Consider the following 21528-nt stretch of genomic DNA (forward strand, 5'->3'; position numbering starts at 1 on the left):
ATATATTACTTGGATGTTACACCACATTTTAAAGTTCAAGTGAAACTCGTAGCTGGCTAAAATAACTTCCATCCCCTTTTACCCAATACTCTCCTACATGATGAAAAAACTGACCAATAAATGATATTCATGTTAGCAACCAAAATTGGCGACAATTTTTCCCCTGTCATAATATCCACGTATATTCTACATTCATTACTTGGATGTTACACCAGATTTTAAAGTTCAAGTGAAACTCGTAGCTGGCTCAAATAACGATTCCCCACTTCCACCCCATTTACCCCATCCTCTACCTGGCCCACTTACATGATGAACAAACTGACCAATAAATGATGTCCAAGTGAGCAACCTAAATTGACGACAATCTTTCCCCTGTCATAATATCCACGTACATTCTACATCCATTACTTGGATATTACACCAGATTTTCAAGTTCATTAACAAAGTGAAACTCGTAGCTGGCTAAAATAACTTCCATCCCCTTTTACCCCATCCTCTACCTGGCCCTCCTACATGATGAACAAACTGACCAATAAATGCTGTCCATGTTAGCAACCCAAATTGACGACAATTTTTCCCCTGTCATAATATCCACGTTTATTCTACACCCATTAATTGGATATTACACCATATTTTCAAGTTCATTAACGAATTGTAACTCGTAGCTGGCTGCAATAACGACCCCCCCCCCCTTTACCCCTCCCCGTCCCTCCTAATGGTTGAAAGAACTGACCAATAAGTAATGTCCATGTTAGCAACCCAAATTGACGACAATTTTTCCCCTGTCATAATATCCACGCATATTCTATATCCATTACTTGGATGTTACACCAGATTTTCAAGTTCATTAACAAAGTGAAACTCGTAGCTGGCTGCAATAACGACCCCCCCCTTCACCCCTGCCCTCCTACTGATTGAAAGAACTGACCAATAAATAATGTCCATATTAGCAACCTAAATTGATGACAATTTTCCCCTGTCATAATATCCACGTACATTCTACAATTACATCCATTACTTGGATGTTACACCAGATTTTCAAGTTCATTAACAAAGTGAAACTCGTAGCTGGCTGCAATAAAGACCCCCCCCCCCCTTTACCCAATACTCTCCTACATGATGAACAAACTGACCAATAAATGATGTCCATGTTAGCAACCTAAATTGACGACAATTTTTCCCCTGTCATAATATCCACGTATATTCTATATCTATTACTTGGATGTTACATCAGATTTTCAAGTTCATTAACAAAGTGAAACTCGTAGCTGGCTAAAATAACTTCCATCCCCTTTTACCCAATACTCTCCTACATGATGAACGAACTGACCAATAAATGATGTCCAGGTTAAAAACAAAAATTTACGACAATCTTTCCCCTGTCAAAATATCCACGTATATTCTATATCCATTCCTTTTTTGCAAACAGAACAATGGAAAACCTTTCCTTCCTTCCTGCCTATTAGTTCAATAAAATAAACACAATATTTAACTACTAGCGGCTATGCCCCCCTACTGCCTCTAGGGGCACTAAGGAAGGGAGGAGGGGGCCGTTTTGTATTTCAAATTTTAAAAAAAGTAATGTCTGTTTGTTCGTCTGTCTGTATGTTTGTCTATGTGTGTCTGTTTGTCTGTACGTCTATCTGTTTGTCTGTCTGTCCGTCTGTCTGTCTGTCCGTCTGTCTGTCTGTCCATTCGTTTGTCTTTCTGTTTGTATGTTAGTCTATTGTATGTCTGTCTGTCTTTCTGTCTTTCTGTGTGTCTGTCTGTATGTCTGTCTGTCTGTATGAATGTCTTTCTGTCTGTGTGTCTGCATGTCTTTCTATCCGTCTGTCTGTCCGTATGTCCGTCTGTCTGTCTGTCGGACTGTAAGTCTATCTGTCTGTATGTCTGTTTTTCTGTCTGAAAGTCTCAGGGTTGTCGAATTGGGCACTTTTTTTGATATTGGGCGGCCCAATTGCCCAAAAGGGTTTTGGGCGGATTTTGGGCGCCCAAAAGTGGTTTTGGGCACCCTTTTTGGGCAAATGTCGTAAAAAGCATATAAAAAGGATATAAAATAGCCTAAAACCATAACTAGACTTATTATTAGAAATAAAATAGCCTAAAACCATCCCAGAACCTATAAAAGCTTTAAGCTCCACTGGAAAGGAGTACCATATCGGTTCAGCAGTTAGCAAAATCTATCTCTAGATACAAAAAAAGCTTACTTATTTATATATTTAACTAGCGGCTACGGTCCTAGAGGCCTCTAAGGGCACTTGAGGAGGGTAGAGTCAAATTTGATAATCCAATTATTATATTAGATTTGAAAAGAAAAAGTAAAAAAAAATTGAGGGAGTGAAAAAAAAATTTTTCTTGGGGGGGGGGGGGGTGGGTTTCCTCCCCCCATTTTTATTTTTAGTTTAAAAAGTTTTTGGGGGAGTGTAATATTTTTCTAGGGGCGATTTCTCTTAGGAGGGTGGTGGTACCCTCCCCTAAAATAGTTATAAACCTTCCCAGAACCTATGAGAAGCTACCCTGTTAAGGAGAACCCGATCGGTTCAGCGGTTAGCGAGATCCTTTGGTACAAACACACAGACACACATCCTGTTACTTTAGTATAAGGATATCACCCAAAAAATAGGCCCCCCCTCTTTTTTAACCCCCTCCCCTTTTTCTCTCCCCCTAAAAGGGGGGTGCCCAAAACTGCCCAAAAGGACCTTATATTGGGCGGCCCAAAACCGCCCGCCAAAAACTGCCCGCCCAAAACCGCCCGCCCAAAATGACAACCCTGGAAAGTCTACACATATGTCCATTTGTCTGTCTCTATGTCTGTTTGTCCGTATGTATGAATGTCTGTCTATGTGTCTATCAATCTGTGTGTCTGTCTGTATATCTGTCTGTCTGTGTGTCCGTCTGAACCCACAAAATAAGTATATTTAAAATGTGTTTATTATCTTTAATGGTATAATTTGATGTGATGTTGAAGTAAAAAGTGTGACAGTCTGTCTGTTTGTCTGTCTATATGTTTGTCTATCTGAATGTCTGTCTGTCTATATGTCTGTCCATGTGTCTGTCTGCCTGTCAGTATTTCTTTCTGTCTGTCCGTCTACACAGTTTTTTTTATGTGTTTATTATCCTTGATGGTATAATTTGATGTGATGTTGAAGTAAAAAGTGTGTCTGTCCGTCTGTCTGTCCGTCTGTCTGTCTCTATGTCTGTGTGTCTTTCTGTCTGTTTGTAAGTCTACCTGTCAGTATTTCTTTCTGTCTGTCCGTCTACACAGTTTTTTTTATGTGTTTATTATCCTTGATGGTATAATTTGATGTGATGTTGAAGGCCCCGACTGTTGACAAAAGTTTTCTCGCATAATTCACACTAAAAAAAGAAAACTGAGGACTTTTTTAACTGAAACATAAAGGTTTTAAGCATGACCGACAGACATACGGACAAAATAATGTATAGAGTAGATGCACATATATAATAGGAATCTTCATTAAACAAATCAGCTGTCTATCTTCAAAAAACACATTTCCCCCATAGCGTTATGGACGGACAGACAGACGGACAAAATTCAACGGATGTTGAATTCCTTTTTCTCACACAACTTACAATAACACAAGGATGATAACATCCATAAGTAGCGAAGCACAAAAATCATAGATGGGAATACGTACAAGTAGATTTAAAGGGTATTTATTAAAATCAAGAATAGATTTATTGTACAGCATGACCCTCGAAAAAGTATTTTTAAGCATCTGCAGCCCTTATTTCTCAATGAATTATTAAAAAATGCATATGTCCTTGTTCTCCATAGTATTCCACGTAAGTAGATATAAAAATATTTTTTTTACCTCCATTAACACCGGAGATTTTTAGAGCTAAAGTTTTGAAAAAGTGACTGAGAAAAAGAATTTTTTTTGTTTCTCTTATTTTTTGGATGGTTATATTATGTTTTTCTGGCAATTGAATAATGAGACACAAAGAAAAACAAGTTAACTAATTATTTCTTTTTTATTCCACCAAAAATATAAATTTTTAATGGCAAAAAATACTACTGAATGAATTGATTATTTGCAAATTTTAGGTTATTTATTAACCCTTATTTATAGAAAAGGATTAATTATGACAGTTGCTCCGCCTACTTTTCTGACATCTCAATTATTTAATAAGGGGTAAATTAAGCTTTTTAGACTAAAAAATCATTATGTTTTATTTTTATTTTCTTTATAACTTGTTTGTTATTAAAGTTAGGATTGTGAAACAAAAACAATTTTCCTGCTATATTCATAGAGATTTATTTGGTTTTTTAATCTTAAACAATTTTGCCTAATAAGTTTTTCAAAATATCATTAAACTAAAAAGACTCAAAAAATATGTGTAAAAAAATGCTTTTTACTCAAAAACTAAATTTTTTATTTCATTTTTGTATAAAGTTTCTGCTAGTAACAAAAATAAAAGGATTTCTAGCTTAATTTTGCTAAAAAAGTCGTATCATGTTAAAAGTTACTTTTTCCTCAGTCACTTTTTCAAAACTTTAGCACTAAAAATCTCCGGTGTTAATGGAGGTAAAAAAAATATGATTATATCTACTTACGTGGAATACTATAGAGAACAAGGACATATGCATTTCTTAATAATTCATTGAGAAATAAGGGCTGCAGATGCTTAAAAATACTTTTTCGAGGGTCATGCTGTATACACGAAACCTTGTTTTATTTTGTATGATGACGATGGTCAAAGTAACATAAAAATAAAGATGCACATAACAATGGGGAAAATTATTTTGATCCTGATATCCCAAAAAAGTTGAATAAAAAAACAAAGATATGAGGAAATATGTAAAACATATAAAAATAGCCAAAAACCTGATAAAAGGCAATCTGGCCGCTATGGTTGTTTTCTTAAAACGACAGAAAATTAAATTTTTATATCCTTAACTTAAAAAATTTGGAAAATCGGACCATATACACTGAAGATATGGAGAAAAATGTGAAAAATATAAAAATAGCCTAAAACCTGCTAAAAAGGCAGTCTGGCCGTCATGGTTGTTTTCTTTACAAGACGGGAAATTTAATTTTGATATCAATAATTGAAAAAATTTTGAAAATCGGACCATAAACACTGAAAGTATGGAGAAAAATATGAAAAATATAAAAATAGCCTAAAACCTGCTAAAAAGGCAGTCTGGCCTTCATCGTTGTTTTCTTTAAACGACGGGAAATTTAATTTTGATATCTATAACTAAAAAAAATTTGAAAATCGGACCATAAACACTGAAGATATGGAGAAAAATGTGAAAAATATAAAAATAGCCTAAAACCTGCTAAAAAGCGGTCCGACCGCCAATGATGTTTTATAGTCAATTGTGCTCCTTAATGATGAGAATGTTGTCAAAAAATTTCAGCATTCTATCTTTTATAGGAGCTGAGTAAATCCCATTTCCCCCATAGCGTTACGGACTGACGGACTGACGGACTGACTGACTGACGGACGGACATAGTGAATTATAGAGTAGCTTCGCTACTAAAAAATAAGAGTACACACATGGTAGTGGTAGCTTTTAGGTAACAAGGATGACAACATCCATAAAAGCGTAGCTCTAAATGGACAAAAGGAAAAACAAACAATTACTGTTGTTAAGTGTCATAAGTTAGAACTGAAAAATTAGAATCTAAATGTATAAATCGAAATAAAACTGTGAGTAAATATGTAGTCAGGCAATTACTATAGTAGTACACCTGCCATAATTAGGTTGTATCTCATCCCTATACATCTTTATAATAAAGTAAATAAAGTCTGTTTGTAACCCCAGGATCTTGCTAACCACTGAACCGATATGGTTCTTCTTTACAGTGAAGCTTTTCATAGGTCCTGGGAAGGTTTATAGCTCTTTTAGGGGGAGGTTACCACCACCCTCCCAATAAATAGCGCATAAAATATATATTTTGGTAAACAGCTGACCTTATCATAGATTGTAAAGAAAACATTTTACAATTACATGCTCCCAGAGGCTGCTAGTTTATGATAACACAACAAAAAGGGGGAGTTGTGTTGTGCTAAAATTTCGTAAAAGTGTGAGTTTTAAAGCTTAAAAACAGTAGTAGAACGATAATATTCACTAAATATGTGTATATCTTATTGAATAGAACCATAGACAAAATTTTTATATATTTATATTTAGTGAATATTATCGTTCTACAACTGTTTTTAAGCCTTAAAACTCACACTTTTACGGAATTTTAGCACAACCTACCTTCCCTGTAAAAAATTAACCTGAAATGTTTCATTTGAGTGTACGCCCTCCATGTGCCATTGCAGCTTGACTTGACGGTTATATGACTTGCCGCATTCCAGACATTTAAATCTTTTCGTAGATTTATTTTTCTTGCACATTTCTTCCATTTTTACCTTTTTTAGGTCATATCAAGAAACCATTTTTTGTAAGTTAAAATTTTGTACAATCTATACATTCCACCGTTTGGCTGTTTTAGCAGCCTTTAAAGTTTTTTAAATAATCGTTACCAGGAACATTTAATCGTGAATTGTACTAGATCCCATTCTTGTTAATGACAAAGCTGCTCTTTAATTCCATTCCTCTTTTCGTTTGTACCTCTAAAAATCAGGGAAGTAAAAAATACAAAGGGGGAGGTAGGTTGTGCTAAAATTCCATAAAGGTGTGAGTTTTAATGCTTAAAAACAGTTGTAGAACGATAATATTCACTAAATATGTGTAGGTATTCCTTATTGAAAAGAACTAGGATAGAACTTTTTTTAAGTTGACATATATTTAACGTTCTACTACTGTTTTTAAGCCTTAAAACTCGCACCTTTACGGAATTTTAGCACAACCTACTTCCCCCTTACTCGACTTCTGTTACAGATAAAAAGCTTTATTTTCTTGAAACCTTTTTTGTTTGGATTCTTAATTATAATTCTAAATACAAGGGTTAGTTCAATGAATTGTGATAAAATTAGTTTTAAATAATAGCTTAAAACCATTTATGATTAAAAATATATAGGTCTCCTTTCCAATTTTATAAGGTAGTAAGGTTTTTTTTGTCTATAGATTAAGATTCAAATTACTACTGAACCGATTGGGTTTTGATTTATAGGGAAGCTATATATTAGTCATGGGATGGTTTTATGCTATTATAATTATTAGATTTAAGTCATGGTGTTGTTATTAGGCTATTTCAATCTTCGAATACAGAGCCTCTAAGTGTTAGGAGCGCAGCCAATAGTTTCATAAAAAGCACAGATAGAGTATGGATTAAATTTGTTGTATAACTATTTGAATACAGGATACTGTTTAAAAAACAAACTTACATTTTTAGGACTTGATTATACAAATGCTTCGCTTATGAATTTGTAATATGTTGTCCTAGAAATCAGTATTGAAAAATCAGATGAATCAGATAACTATATGAAATAATAAAATGTTGTAAAAAAGTTAAAAATCATCATGTTTAAAATGGACGTACGGACTTTTAGATAACAATTATAGAGTTGGTACGCTTCGTAATTAGCACCTAACTTCTTCAGGAATTCCCATGCAAAGCTTGAAATCAATAGGCCAATTCTAACAAGTCTAAATTAATGAGAAAAAGCTTAGAAAAAGGAGTAAGGGGTGCAGTTTTTTTTTATAGGGAGGAGGGACTGTGTAATTGTATGTATAATCCCCTATGAAATTATATGTTAGCCTGTTAGGTAGGTAGGTACTTATTCTAACCATTAAAGATTTTCATTTTTCAAATTTTTCTATGAATTATTTTACATGGTTTCATCTCAATAGGACGCTTCTAATCCTAAAATAGTAAGCTTTTCTTGTCTGTAGCAAAAATTTTGCTAACTACTGAATCAATATATATGGTTTTCCTTTATTGTGAAGTTTCAATTATATGTTCAGGGAAGGTTTTTAACTATCTTGGGGGTTGGTTATCTTCATCCTTCCAATAAAAAATGACCCCTTCAAAAACTTTTTTATACTTTTTTCTTTTAAAACTGAAACTTTTTTCCTCTTAAAACTTCTAGAGACTTCTAGGGGCGTAGTCGCTAATACATATCTAATAGGTTATCTAATAACTGTTCTATTTTGATTTAATTTTCTTTCATTGAACTAGCCTAGGATTTTTAACTGGACCTAGCAACTGCTTGAAACATTTTAAATATTTCTGAAAATTTATTTAAAATTAAGTATATTTCCAGTATGGCTACGAAACCGATTAATATAATACCCGCTGGATTTCAACTGGTTCTTAGCCATACTGAAAATTCATGTATAGCATCGTATTACAATCAATTTTGCACGAATGGGTGTTAAATAACAAGCTAACTCAAGCTAACTCAAGGCTAACTCAACTTATAAAACCAAATATACAACCAACGCTCTGATTGCACGACCTTCGTCTGGAAGTCCTAACTGTGCATGGTATTGAGCTAGTTGCTCCTGTTTTTGGGCCAAGGCATTCTTCCTACTCTTTTTATTTATTCTCACCTAGAAGAAGTAGAAACCTTTTTAACGTCTTTAAGTTATGTTTAACTAAAGCGCTTTAATTAAGGCGTTGTGATGCAATAACTTTTCCATCTTTCCCACTTTATACAAAATAGCCTAAAACCTAGTTGCTTAAATTGTGGATCAAACCAGAGAGAGAGAGAGAGAGAGAGAGGGGACAATGGGCTGTTTATTACACTAGTCCCCAAAGTTTTATAATAACATTTTCTTATACTTTAGCTCAACAACTTTGGGGACTTAATTTTAATTTGTTGGTTTTATTATATAAGTTGAGTGTTCAAATGTTTCAATCACTAATTTTACGCTCTAGAAGGGGTAGTTTTGTGCATTATCATTGGGGATGTACATCAACTTATCGGCAATAGTCTTAGATCCCAATTAAAAATTATACGACGATGTCCCAATTTTAACCTGTCCTTCGGTAGTTTGTTTAATTGTTATTGTTTTCAATGTAATCAATCAATCACTTTTGGAGAGCTAAGGCCGCGGACAAAAAATAATTTCTAAATGTCGTTGTTCCAATTAATTAAAAAAAAGAAAATCCACTAAAATCTCGTAAACGGCCTAACCATAACCAATCGGACCTAAATTTTCATGTAAGCAGTTAAATATTAGATAACAGGTTTTTGGCTATTTTGTCAAGTGGGCCAAAGGTTGTGATATAAGACGTACATATCCAAAATATTTTTGTCGTTTTTTTGGAGGATATAAGTACATTTAGATGATATTACGGTATTAAAATGAAAAAAAATTCTTAATTATGTACAAAAATGCGGTAAATATTAAAAATAATAAAAAAAATCGCCCAAAAATTATTTAAAAACATTTATAATCTACCATTTTTCCTGTACATATTTTCCCATTTTTATTTTCCTGTATGTTAATTAATTCTTCTAGGAAGACGAAAAAAAACTACCACCCTCCTCTTTCCAAGACACTTATGCCAAATAGGTCCACTGATATATTTTTATTATGCTAAATACGGCCAAACGGACATACAATATGAGGGGGAAAAATAACTGTGAAGAATTTGTCCAACAATGTCGCACCAAAGTAAACAGTTGTCTGCTAGTAATTAATTGCGCACTTTTTGTGTGAGCCAGAAAAGTTTTAAGTGAGAAAGAAAACATTTTTGGCAACGTTTTATTTTGTTTTTATTAAAAAGTGTGTTTTTAATAGCGAAGCTACTCTATATTTCTGTATGTCATGCAGTCCGTGATTAACGCCATGAGGGGGAATGTGAGTTTTTATAGAGTTGACATTTTTTACACAGCTAGTGAAGATTCCTATTATACTTTTCGCATCTATTATATGGTGCATTATTTGCCAAATGTACCACTTTTCTGCACTACCTCTCCGATTTTGTTAATACTCTATATTTTGGTCCGTTGGGTCATTCAAGGATGCTGGATGGCCAAAAAAAAGTTTCAGAGTCCCTGGATGTCTAGATATCTAGCTATCTATGAAGGTAGGTAACAAAAATTTAAAAAACACCCATTTTTTCACAATTTTAAAAATTAATTTTTTCATCAATCTTACATACAATCTATACATTTTATACACCAAAATGATCGTTTATTCATGTAAAAAGCGCACATAATGCTATTTTGGCCAAAACTCTAATTTTACAGGGTGTCCAACAAAAAGTGTATTTTGGATATCTAGCGTAATACCCAAAATACCTGTCCGAAAAAAATCATTTTTTTTGGCTTAAATCCTGTGTTTTATCTGTGTGCATATGTGGTATTTAACGGATCGGACCACCCGGGACTTTAAGGTTGTCAAATTTCACTTTGGGACACCCTGTAAATGTGATTTTTGCGTCTGTAGAGCTAAAACTTGGTCCAAATTGGCTATTTTTTTTCAAATTACTCTAATATGTGTCTTATATGTTTGGCCATAGTGTTTTCTGACCTGATCAATAATTTCATTTTTTTGGACACCCTGTATTTTCAAAAAAAGAGAAAAAAAAATTTTGTTTTTTTTTAAATTTTTTTTCTATTTTTAATTTACTTAAAATTGTCATATAGATACAGATTTTGACTAATAACAATAATATTTGCCTATTTTACAATTTTTTACAATTTTGGGACACCCTGTGCATGTTTTTGAAAAATGATGGTTTTTGCCCATTTTTGGGGGGAAGGAGTCGTTTTAGGGCCATAGACTATTTCTTCATTTTTGTAGAACTTTTCAAGACACATCATTTGTTATTTATGCAAAAACCGCAAAAACCGAACCGTTTTGCAGTTATTCACCGCCAAAGGCAGAATTTTTTACGTTTTTTGCCGTTCCCGAGGTTCTAATGGGCATTTGTGGTAAGAAGACGTTGATTTATCAAGATAACTGTGAAATACTTTTATTTAGGCATTTTAATTTACTAAATTTCATGTGAAGTAAATTTTTTTTGTATATCTAACCGATTTTTGTCAAAAGGAATTTCAAATGCACATGATTTATGTTTCTTTTATCACTTATGTTATAGCAATTATTTATGTTATATTCACTTCATTTTCTTGTTTTAACAATTGAAATCCATCTCGACGAAAAACGGTTAGCTGCACAAAAAATTTTACTTAATATGAAATTTAGTAAATTAAAATACCTAAATAAAAGTATTTAAGAGGGATCTTGATAAATCAACGTTTTCTTACCACAAATGCCTATTACAACCTCCGGAACAGCAAAATCGTAAAAAAATTCCGCCTTCGGCAGTGAATAACGGCAAAACGATTCGGTTTTGGCGGTTTTTGCATAAATAACAAATGATGTGTCTTGAAAAGTTCTACAAAAATGAAGATATAGTCTATGGCCCTAAAACGACTCCTTCCACCCAAAAATGGGCAAAAACCATCATTTTTCAAAAACATGCACAGGGTGTCCCAAAAGTGTAAAAAATTGTAAAATAGGCAAATATTATTGTTATTAGTCAAAATCTGTATCTATATGACAATTTTAAATAAATTAAAAATAGAAAAAAAATTTAAAAAAAACCAAAATTTTTTTTTCTCTTTTTTTGAAAATACAGGGTGTCCAAAAAATATGAAATTATTGATCTGGTCAGAAAACACTATGGCCAAACATATAAGACACATATTACAGTAATTTGAAAAAAAATAGCCAATTTGGACCAAATTTTAGCTCTACAGACGCAAAAATCACATTTACAGGGTGTCCCAAAGTGAAATTTGACAACCTTAAAGTCCCGGGTGGTCCAAACCATTATATACCACATATGAACACAGATAAAACACAGGATTTAAGCCAAAAAAAATGATTTTTTTCGGACAGGTATTTTGGGTATTACGCTAGATATCCAAAATACACTTTTTGTTGGACACCCTGTAAAATTAGAGTTTTGGCCAAAATAGCATTATGTGTGCTTTTTACATGAACAAACGATCATTTTGGTGTATAAAATGTATAGATTGTATGTAAGATTGATGAAAAAATTAATTTTTAAAATTGTGAAAAAATGGGTGTTTTTTAAATTTTTGTTACCTACCTTCATAGATAGCTAGATATCTAGACATCCAGGGACTCTGAAACTTTTTTTTGGCCATCCAGCATCCTTGAATGACCCAACGGACCAAAATATAGAGTATTAACAAAATCGGAGAGGTAGTGCAGAAAAGTGGTACATTTGGCAAATAATGCACCATATACATTGTTTCGTCCGTCCATCTGTCTGTCGGTCATGCTTCATTAAAAGACATAAAAATTACGTTTTAAAGGTTTCGTTGATTTTCTTAATTTTGCATTTTCTCTCTTTTTAGCTTTTCTTTGTTGTGACATGACAACTGAACATCAACTCTAAATTCACTTTGTCCGATTCATGATTTATTTTGGTAGCTTCGATACTTAATTATGGATGTTGTCAGTCTTATTTTTTTTTAATTGTTTGTATCATAAAAGACTTTGATTAAAGATCGATATTATAAGACGTTGGGCTGTTTTTTTTACTTGACCCCAGAGTTATATAATATATAGTGTTTTCTTATTCGTTGGCTTAAAAACTTTGGGGACTTTTACTGAACTTTGCTTGGTCAGTTCTTAATGTTGAGTGTCCTAACGTTTCAACCACTAATTGTGGTCTATAAAAGAGGTAATTTTGTGTAATTACTATCATTGGGGATGTACATCAATTTATCGGTGTCTTATCTCTATATATGTGCATCTACATATGTATTTATATTTGCTACTTATGCATGTTGTCATGTTATTATACTTTATAGCTACTTATCACAAAGTATAATCGACAGTTTTCCGCGGATAGTAGATTTCAATTTTTGATTTTAATTCTAATTTTTGTTTTTTTCTGTGGAAAATTCTCTATAAAACGAACTCAAGATGATACGTTAATTTTCAGTAGGGTCAGAGAACCGTTTATAATTCAGCGGAATTTATCGGGTTTGAAGACCTATAAATTGTCATATTTGTTATAATATACTTTATATTTTACTAGCGGCTTCGCCCCTAGCCTCTAGGGGCTTCCCCCCCCCCCCCCAAAGAAAATAACCTAAGACCACCACAGGACCAGTAGGTATATTCCCTGAAGAGTAGAATCCAATCGGTTCAGTGGTTACGGAGATCTTAAGTGACAGACAGATGGACGGACAGACATCATTCTACTTTGTATTATAGATAATGAGAGAGTTAATCCAGGGGGACATTCGGGATTATTACACTAGTACCCAAAGTTGTATAATAATGTTTTCTTATTTGCTGACTAAAAAACTTTGGGAATTGTTATTGAGTTTTAATGGTTGGTGCATCAATTTGGGTGCCCAAAGCTTTCAACTGCTAATTGTAATCTACAGAGTTGGGTTTTTAAAAGATGCCGCGTTTTTTCCTGACATTTTTTAAGCTATGAATAACAAGCGCGGCATTCGCGAAATCTAAACAGAGTATACAAATTAAAAATTAAAGATTTTAAAATTATTTTTTTAGCCATTTGTATAATGTCTAATATAGCTCTAAAAGATATATTAATTAATATGCAGCAAAAATGGATTTAAGATAATTTGTTTTTCTTTTAAAAAGGATGTACCAACAAAAGCGAAATGATTAAATAAATAGTTGTATACTCTGTTTAGATTTCGCGAATGCCGCGCTTGTTATTCATAGCGTAAAAAATGTCGAGAAAAAACGCGGCATCTTTTAAAAACCCATCTCAGAAGGGGTAATTTTGTTTACCATCTTCGGGGAGGTACAGTAATTTATTGACCATTGTCTTATCCCTTTAGATCCCTGGAGTTAATCGGTTCAGTGGTGAGCTAGATTTAGGTTATTCAGACGGGCCGTTGGCGCCTTGGGGTTAACAAAACTGGTTTTTATCTTATCATTTTTCTATTTAATATTCGTGGAAAATTGTCTGTATTACGATGCTATATATATGATTTTTCATTATTGGTTGAGATCCAGTTCTAACCCAGCGGATATTAATAGTAGAAGCCATACTGGGAACAAAAGTAAAAAGTCATTATGTTTTAAATGGACGTACGGACTTTCTGGTGATGTTTATAGAGTAGCTTCACTTTTTAATTTGTACCTAGTTGTTTTAGGAATCATCATGCAAAGTTTTAAATCGATAGGACAATTCTAAACTGTTTAAATTAACGAAAAGAGCTAACCATTACGGACGGACCTACCCTTATTTTTGAAAAGCTTCCCTTTAAGTTTTAATTGCATAATTCAAATAATACGTAAATACAAACATGCCATAACGTCATGTTGTAAAATTTTGAGGCCAAATTATATAATTTCCTACGATTATATACTGTTTACCCTTATGTAATATTATGATTATTTGTGTGTGTGTGTCTATACCCGGCATAGGAATTACGTTGCCAACCTAAAATTCTCAGGAATCTAAAGGGATAAGACAATGGCCGTTAAATTGATGTATATTCCCAATATTTCTCCTATTGTAGACTACAATTAGTGGATAAAATGTTTGGACACTCAACTTCATGAAACAACCAATTACAATTTGATTAAAGTCCCCAAAGGTGGTAAGCCAGCGGAGATATAACGTTATTATAAAACTTTGGGGACTAGTATACTAAACAATGCTATGTCATCCTTTCTCATTTTTTTCGTTGCCTGACTTAAAATAATGATTCGGCAACTGCAGAAAGAAAGTCCGGCCTCCAATTTTATTCAAGAATAAAGGAACAGAAAAATTTGTTGTAAAAAATGAATTTATGGTGAGGCGGGGCATTACCGGTAATTTTTTCGGTTTTTTGAAAAAAAATGGGGTAAATATTAATATTTTTAAATGGGACCAAGACCATTAGAAAGCTTATGGAAAGGACTATCAGGTCCTAATAGGACGTTATCCTAGGACTTTTAGAAGTTTGTCATAATTGGACTCAAAGAAATTACCGATAAATGCCCCACGGTGGGGCATTGTGGGTAACGTCTTTTCAACCTAAAAAAATCGATGAAAAACGGCCAAACAGCCAGTCAAACATAAATAATCATAATTAGTATAGGTTATAGGGATTATCCACAAAAATTTTCATAAAGATCAGACTATTCCTTCTATGTCGAAAATCATTTTTTTTTAAGACAAGAAATTTTGATTTTTTTTTCACAAAAATTTTCTTAAAAAATTAAATTTAATTTTTTTCTATAAAAAAAACTGTTCTATTCACTTTTTGGCCTAATTCTTAAAAAGCCCATATTGAATTTTAGATTTTACCAAAGAAAACCTGAAAATTGATCTTAAAAATCGAATTTGAATTTTTTTTTCGACGTTACCGAAAAATACCCCGCGCGAACTTTGGTCATTTTTGAAAAAAATATTAACTCTACATTTAAGCTCTCAACGGATTAGGAAAGAGCGGGCAATTCTTAGTTTAAAAGGTTTTTACGGATCAGTTCTAGGTCTTACCAATTTTTGTGTAGGTCGATCTTTATACACCTAGGTGAAAAAATTTTTGAACAAAAAAATTTTTCGTCTGACTTTGAGACCCCAAATGTACCCTTAAAATTTATCTCACGAAAATTTCATTTTATACTTTTTTGTAGGCAATTTGATAAGGAACAAATTTGGTTTTATGTTTTTTTTTCTGTCAGTCGATTAGAACATGGAGAAAAATGTCATTTTCTGAAGGTGGGTAAAAAATTACCAGTAATGCCCCTTACCGGTTAATGCCCCGCTTGACCCTACCAATCCTATGATATAAAGTAAGATTTTTTGTTTGTAGCGAAGGATCTCAATAACTGCTGAACTGATATGGTTTTCCTTTACAGTGAAGCTTCTTATGGGTCCTGTGATTGTTTTAGGATATGTAATTTAGGCTGTGTATGGTATTAGGCTATTTTTTATGCACTTTCATATCCCTTCGAATGCAGAACCTCTTGATGTTAGGGGCGCAGCCACTAGTTTTCCTTTAAAGAATGGAGGGATGGGACATTAGGCTGTTTAATACACTATACATATTTTAGGATAAGATATTAGTGTTTTTTTTTCACTCCTAGAGGCCTCTAGGGGCATTTTAGAAGGGGGAAGGTGGGGTAGCCCTCTTTAGTTTAGGTAGTTTTATAAAATTTTAAAAAAATTCATGGGGGGGAATTTTTCAAGGTTTATTTCTTTCTTGAGGTGGAGTTACCCCCCTCCCCCCCCCCCCCCCAAGATGGTAATAAATCTTTCCTCTGCTGTAAAGGAGAACCATATCGAACCAGCAGTCAATAGAGATCCTTCAGTACAAACACACAGAAAAACATCCAGTTACTTTATTATGATAAGGATTACTAAATCAGAGAGAGAAGGGAAAATTGGTTATTTTTTTATTCGTTGGCTTAATAACTATGAGGATTTTAGTGGATTTTGATTGGTTGGTTTATTAAGTTGAGCGTTAAAAAATTCCTCACCATTAATCTTACTCTACACTAATTTTTGTGTATCATCATTGGGGATGTACATTAATTTATTGGCCATTGTCTTATCCCTTTAGATCCCTGTTAATTTATCTATCTTTTTACCCTGTATATTCTCTTAATTCTAAGGGGGGGGGAGTACTCTGCTGGGCCTATAAAAAAAGGGAGGGGGGGGTCCTTTGCTGGGCCTAATACTAATGGAGTAAAAAGTCGAATAGGGGAAAGGTAGAGTTGAAAAACAGCGCGGTAAACTATGCAACTATGGATGTAGAATATACATGGATATTATGACAGGGGAAAAATTGTCAATTTAGGTTGCTATTTCATATGTCTTTTATTGGTAAGATTTTTTTATACAGTAGGAGGAAAGGTGATGTGGTTGATCGTTATGTTAACCCGCAGCAAGCATCATTTTATTATAGTACATAATAATCTGGTATAATATCCAAGTAATAATACATCCATTGTATTTCTACTTTCTAGTTACATATTCTAGTTAGCGCTAAACTCTTGTGGCAAAAGTGCGTATTGACTTTCCCACATTTTTGTGAATTATTTTCGAACATTTTTTAATTAGTGAGGTTACTCTATAAGTCAAATTATGTTTAGAGAATAACTCTATTTCCTTTGCTGCTATTTAAGGTATTATGCTGGTTGAAAAAAAAAGATATTTCCTATGCTATTATATTTTACTGGTGATTTTCCACAAAGTTTTAGCTGAACACTGCAACCCCCCCCCCACCCCCCATCATATTTTGACACAAATTGAAAATAAGGTTCGAGTAGTTTTTTGCTATGGTTAAATTGATGTACAACCTTAATGATTATACACAAAATACCCCTATTGTAAATTAAAATAATTGGTTGATACACTTGAACACTCAGTTTGATAAATCAACCAATAAAAATTGTTAAGCCAACAAATAAGAAAACGTTGTTATAAAACTTTGGGGACTAGTGTAATAAACAGTCCAATGTCCCCTCCCTCTCTGACCTTTCATGAACTGTTCATAACTTTTTCCTTTTTTGCATTGCAACTTTGACTTTTGAATGTTGTCATCCTTGTTTTTATATTACATAATTTAATCTTCTATTTTGTGGTTTGTTTTCCTTACCTAGTTAAATTATCTATAATACAAAGTAGAATGATGTCTGTCTGTCCGTCCGTCTGTCTGTACCTTAAGATCTTGTAACCACTGAACCGATCGGATTTTACTTTTCGGGGAATATACCTATTGGTCCTGTGGTGGTTTTAGGCTATTTTCTTGGGGGGTGGAGGACCACACCCCCCCCAAATTTTTTTTTGGAGTCTTCGGCTTAAAAAAATAAACGGGTGAAGCCGCTATTATTTTTTTAATCAGCAATTCGAAATGTCCGTCCGTCTATCAACAGATCTATAGTATAGATGTATGTATAATTATATACGGGTGAAAAAATAAACGGGTGAAGTCGCTATTATTTTTTTAATCAACAATTCGAAATGTCCGTCCGTCTATCAACAGATCTATAGTATAGATGTATGTATAATTATATACAGATAACTAATTTTCACACCCTTTTCCAATGACCTTTTACGTCTGCTAGAAAAATATTTTCTGCTTCTTGGTTGTGTTAATACTATCAGTATTGACACCATTGTTTGATTTTCAAAGATTCAATTGAGAGTTGGCACAAGGTCGTTAGAGAAGGGAAATACAGTCATTTAACCCTTTCTCCCTCTAGTGTTTTACTCTAATCAACTGTCAGTTAGAAACAAGGGGAAATATGAATTTTTCTGGTGCATTTCAAGATAAACGGCCGAAACGCCAATTTAGGCTGCATCTTAACTATGGTTACTGGTATTTTTTTATATGACCACTGAACCTCTGCTGTATACATCATTTTGTCCGTTTGTCCATCCGTGATTTTTATGTGCTTCGCTACTTATAAATGTTGTAATCCAATATATATAAATTACATGTATTAAAAAATATTATGTACAAAAAATCTTCCAAAATACTTTTAAAAATCCGTTAATAGTTATTTCTCGCATCGTATTATAAACGGCTTTCCGCGGATATAGAATGTACAATTAATCTTTAATCTTATGATTGTACATTTCTATATTCGTAGAAAGCTGGATATAATACGATGCTAGACATAGTTTTTTTCGTATGGATGAGAACCGGTTCCTATCCACCGGATTCGAATGAATACGAGAAAATTAATTTTATTTCTAAACTTTAGTTTTACATTGACATCTGAAGAGAGCAAACATGTTCAAAACAATTTATAATGTTCATATTTTGTTTGTGAGTTAACTATTTATAAAACAAGGATGACAACATCCATAAAAGCGAAGCACTGAAACGGTAGGACAAACGGACATTAATACTTGTATAGTGTCTTAGCTGAATAATCAGAATATAAAAGTATAAGATTCGAAGCAAAATTGTAAGTGAATTTGTTGAAAAACTGCTTGATACAGGATAATGTTCATGGACATACTTACATCTTTAGTGCTTGATTATAGAGTTGCTTCGCTTAAAATATTGTTCTTTGTTGTCCCAGGAATCAATATACCAAATATCAGATCAAACGGATAATTAGATCATATAAAAATTTGTTGTTAAAAAAGTAGAAAAATCAACATGTTTATAATGGACGTACGGACATACTGGTAATGATTATAGAGTTGCTACGCTTTCTAAATCGTACCTAACTATTACAGGAATTACCATGCAAAATTTGAAATCGATAGGACAATTCTAACATGCCTAAATTAACGAAAAAAGCTATTTAAAAAAAGTAAAAAAATCAACATGTTTAAAATGGACGTACGGACATTTTGGTAATGATTATAGAGTTGCTACGCTTTCTAAATCGTACCTAACTACTACAGAAATCACCATGCAAAGTTTGAAATCGATAGGACAATTCTAACATGCTTAAATTAACGAATAAAAGCTAACTGTCTCGGACGGACGGACGGACGGACGGACGTACGGACGGACGGACGGACCGACCCTAATTATAGAAAAGCTTCGCTTTTAATAATGTTATTTATGTATGTTTTTTAAAGTTTTTAAAATTACCTAATGAGAAAATTATAATTAAATTTCTTTTACCTATATTATGTTCGATTGAACTTTCGGGGGATTGGATGAGGGATTGTTATTTTAGCCAGCTACAAGTTTTACTTTAATAGAGTACATGATAATCTGGTGTAATATCCAAGTAATAATAAATCCATTATATTTTCAGAATAAATAATTCAAATGAGAGACACGGCCTGAGATTTAGAAATGTTGAGTGCAAAGGTAAATTATTTTAATATTCGTGGAAAGTTGTTTATAACTATTCCAGTATGGCTTCCAAACCGATTAATATCCGCTGGATGAGAGCCGGTTCTTGGTCGTACTGAAAAATCTTATTGTATAGCATCGTATTACAGTTTTCTACAAATATTGAAATACAAAACTGGTTTTTATCTTAAAATTATCATTCTAATATCCGCGGATTGCTAATCTATAGGTTATAGGTATGATTTGATAAATAACCATTCTAGGGGCATCGCTCCCAAAGGAGGTAGGGTTGGAGAATTAACCCCCCCCCCCCCCCCACCTCTAATATTTACAAGAATTTAGAAATAAGAAGTAGAATATTAATATTGGGATTTTTCTAAAGGCTGTTTATTACACAAGTCCCTAAAGTGTTATAATAACGTTTTCTTAATTGTAGGCTTAACATCTTTGAGTACTTTTACAGAATTTTGATTGGTTGATGCATTAAGTTGAATGTCTAAACGTTTCAACCACTAAATGTAATCAACAAAAAGTTTAATTTTGTGTATTTTAATTGGGGATGTATATCAATATATCAGTCATCGTCTTATCCCTTTAGATCCTTGGATCTTACACCAGATTATTATTTACTCTGATCAATTGAAACTTGTAGCAAGCTAAATTAAAGATTCTTCTATCTACCCCCTTTACCCCATCTCCTCCCCTCCTACTGGATGCACGAACTGACCAATAAATGATGTCCATGTTTTCACGATTATCATAATATCCACGTATATTCTACAGGGATCTAAAGGGATAAGACAATGGCCGATATATTGATAACATCTCCCAATGATGATACACAAACTTACCCCTTCAGTTGATTAAAATTAATAGTTGAAACGTTTGAACACTCAACAAACAGCCAATCAATACAATATTCACTAAAGTCCCCAAAGTTGTTAAGCTACCAAATAAGAAAATGTTATAATAAAACTTTGGGGACTAGTGTAATAAACAGCCCATTGTCCCCTCTCTCTCTCTGTACATTTTATATTCATTGATGACGTATTATATTCCTGATAAACAGAGTTTCGGATCCGGATCCGGATCCTTGGACTCAAAAAATGCGGAAAAAATGGAAAAATCTACCTAAAGAGGACTATCCACGAACATGAGCAAGTGATTTTAAGCACCTTCCAACATTGATCCGTAGTATTTTTTTAGTGAATATAATAGGTTTATGTTAAATATTTGGTTTATCGACTTAAAAGTTATGCTTCACCATGGTTTTATATGAAAAAAACTTTAAAATGTAAAGCATTTTAGGATACAATAACATCTACTGCTTTGTTGAGTTCAAGGGACAAAATAAAATAAAAGCATTAAATGCTGTAAATTGCAAAAGTACATTAATTAAACTGTTTAAAGTATTACAAGCTACCAACCCTTTTCTAAACCTACATTTTTAATCAAAATGATATACTTTTGTGTCAAAGCTTTTAAACAACAGTTTGAACTCATCAAAACATTTGAGGAATTTGCACCAAACTATGCTTAACATTTCAAAGTTTTTTCATATAAAACCATGGTGAAACCTAACTTTTTAGTCGATAAACCAAATAATAAACATGAACCTAGTACATTCACTAAAAAAATGCCAAGGATCAATGCTGGAAGGTGCTTAGAATCACTTGCTCTTGTTCGTGGATAGTCCCCTTTATATAAAATCTCAGATCTTTAAGGTTTAGGTTCAGTCTTGAAAATTAAAAGTATTTTTGACTTCGAATTAAAGAATAAATATTTTTTGAAAAATTTGGTGATTTTATTTTTATTGTCAAGGATCCGCATACAGTCAATGCGGATCCGAAACACTGCTGATAA

General features: G+C 33.1%; 1 protein-coding gene and 1 long non-coding RNA gene across 6 annotated transcripts in view; one reads left to right on the forward strand and one right to left on the reverse strand.

Moving 5' to 3' along the window:
• Positions 1-21528, forward strand: part of LOC145307655 (long-chain fatty acid transport protein 4-like) — a 138966-nt gene that overhangs the window by 100001 nt on the left and 17437 nt on the right. For all 5 annotated transcript variants that reach the window (XR_013875546.1, XM_080150139.1, XM_080150141.1 and 2 more), the window contains exon 2: positions 19623-19680. Coding sequence is in view for 4 of the 5 variants with exons in the window: in XM_080150139.1 (XP_080006265.1) it covers positions 19666-19680 (15 nt within the window). In the remaining variant the exon portion in view is untranslated. The remainder of the gene's footprint in view (positions 1-19622; positions 19681-21528) is intronic.
• On the reverse strand, positions 3287-8166 carry LOC145307680 (uncharacterized). The gene is made up of 4 exons (XR_013875566.1): positions 8104-8166; positions 6888-6916; positions 6256-6390; positions 3287-3357 (listed from the first exon to the last, which is right to left on the reverse strand). It is a non-coding gene; the product is annotated as an uncharacterized LOC145307680 (long non-coding RNA).

The sequence above is a fragment of the Acartia tonsa genome, chromosome 15 (genome assembly GCF_053477335.1).
Source record: "Acartia tonsa isolate MP-2025a chromosome 15, ASM5347733v1, whole genome shotgun sequence".
In the NCBI taxonomy this organism is placed as follows: domain Eukaryota; kingdom Metazoa; phylum Arthropoda; class Copepoda; order Calanoida; family Acartiidae; genus Acartia; species Acartia tonsa.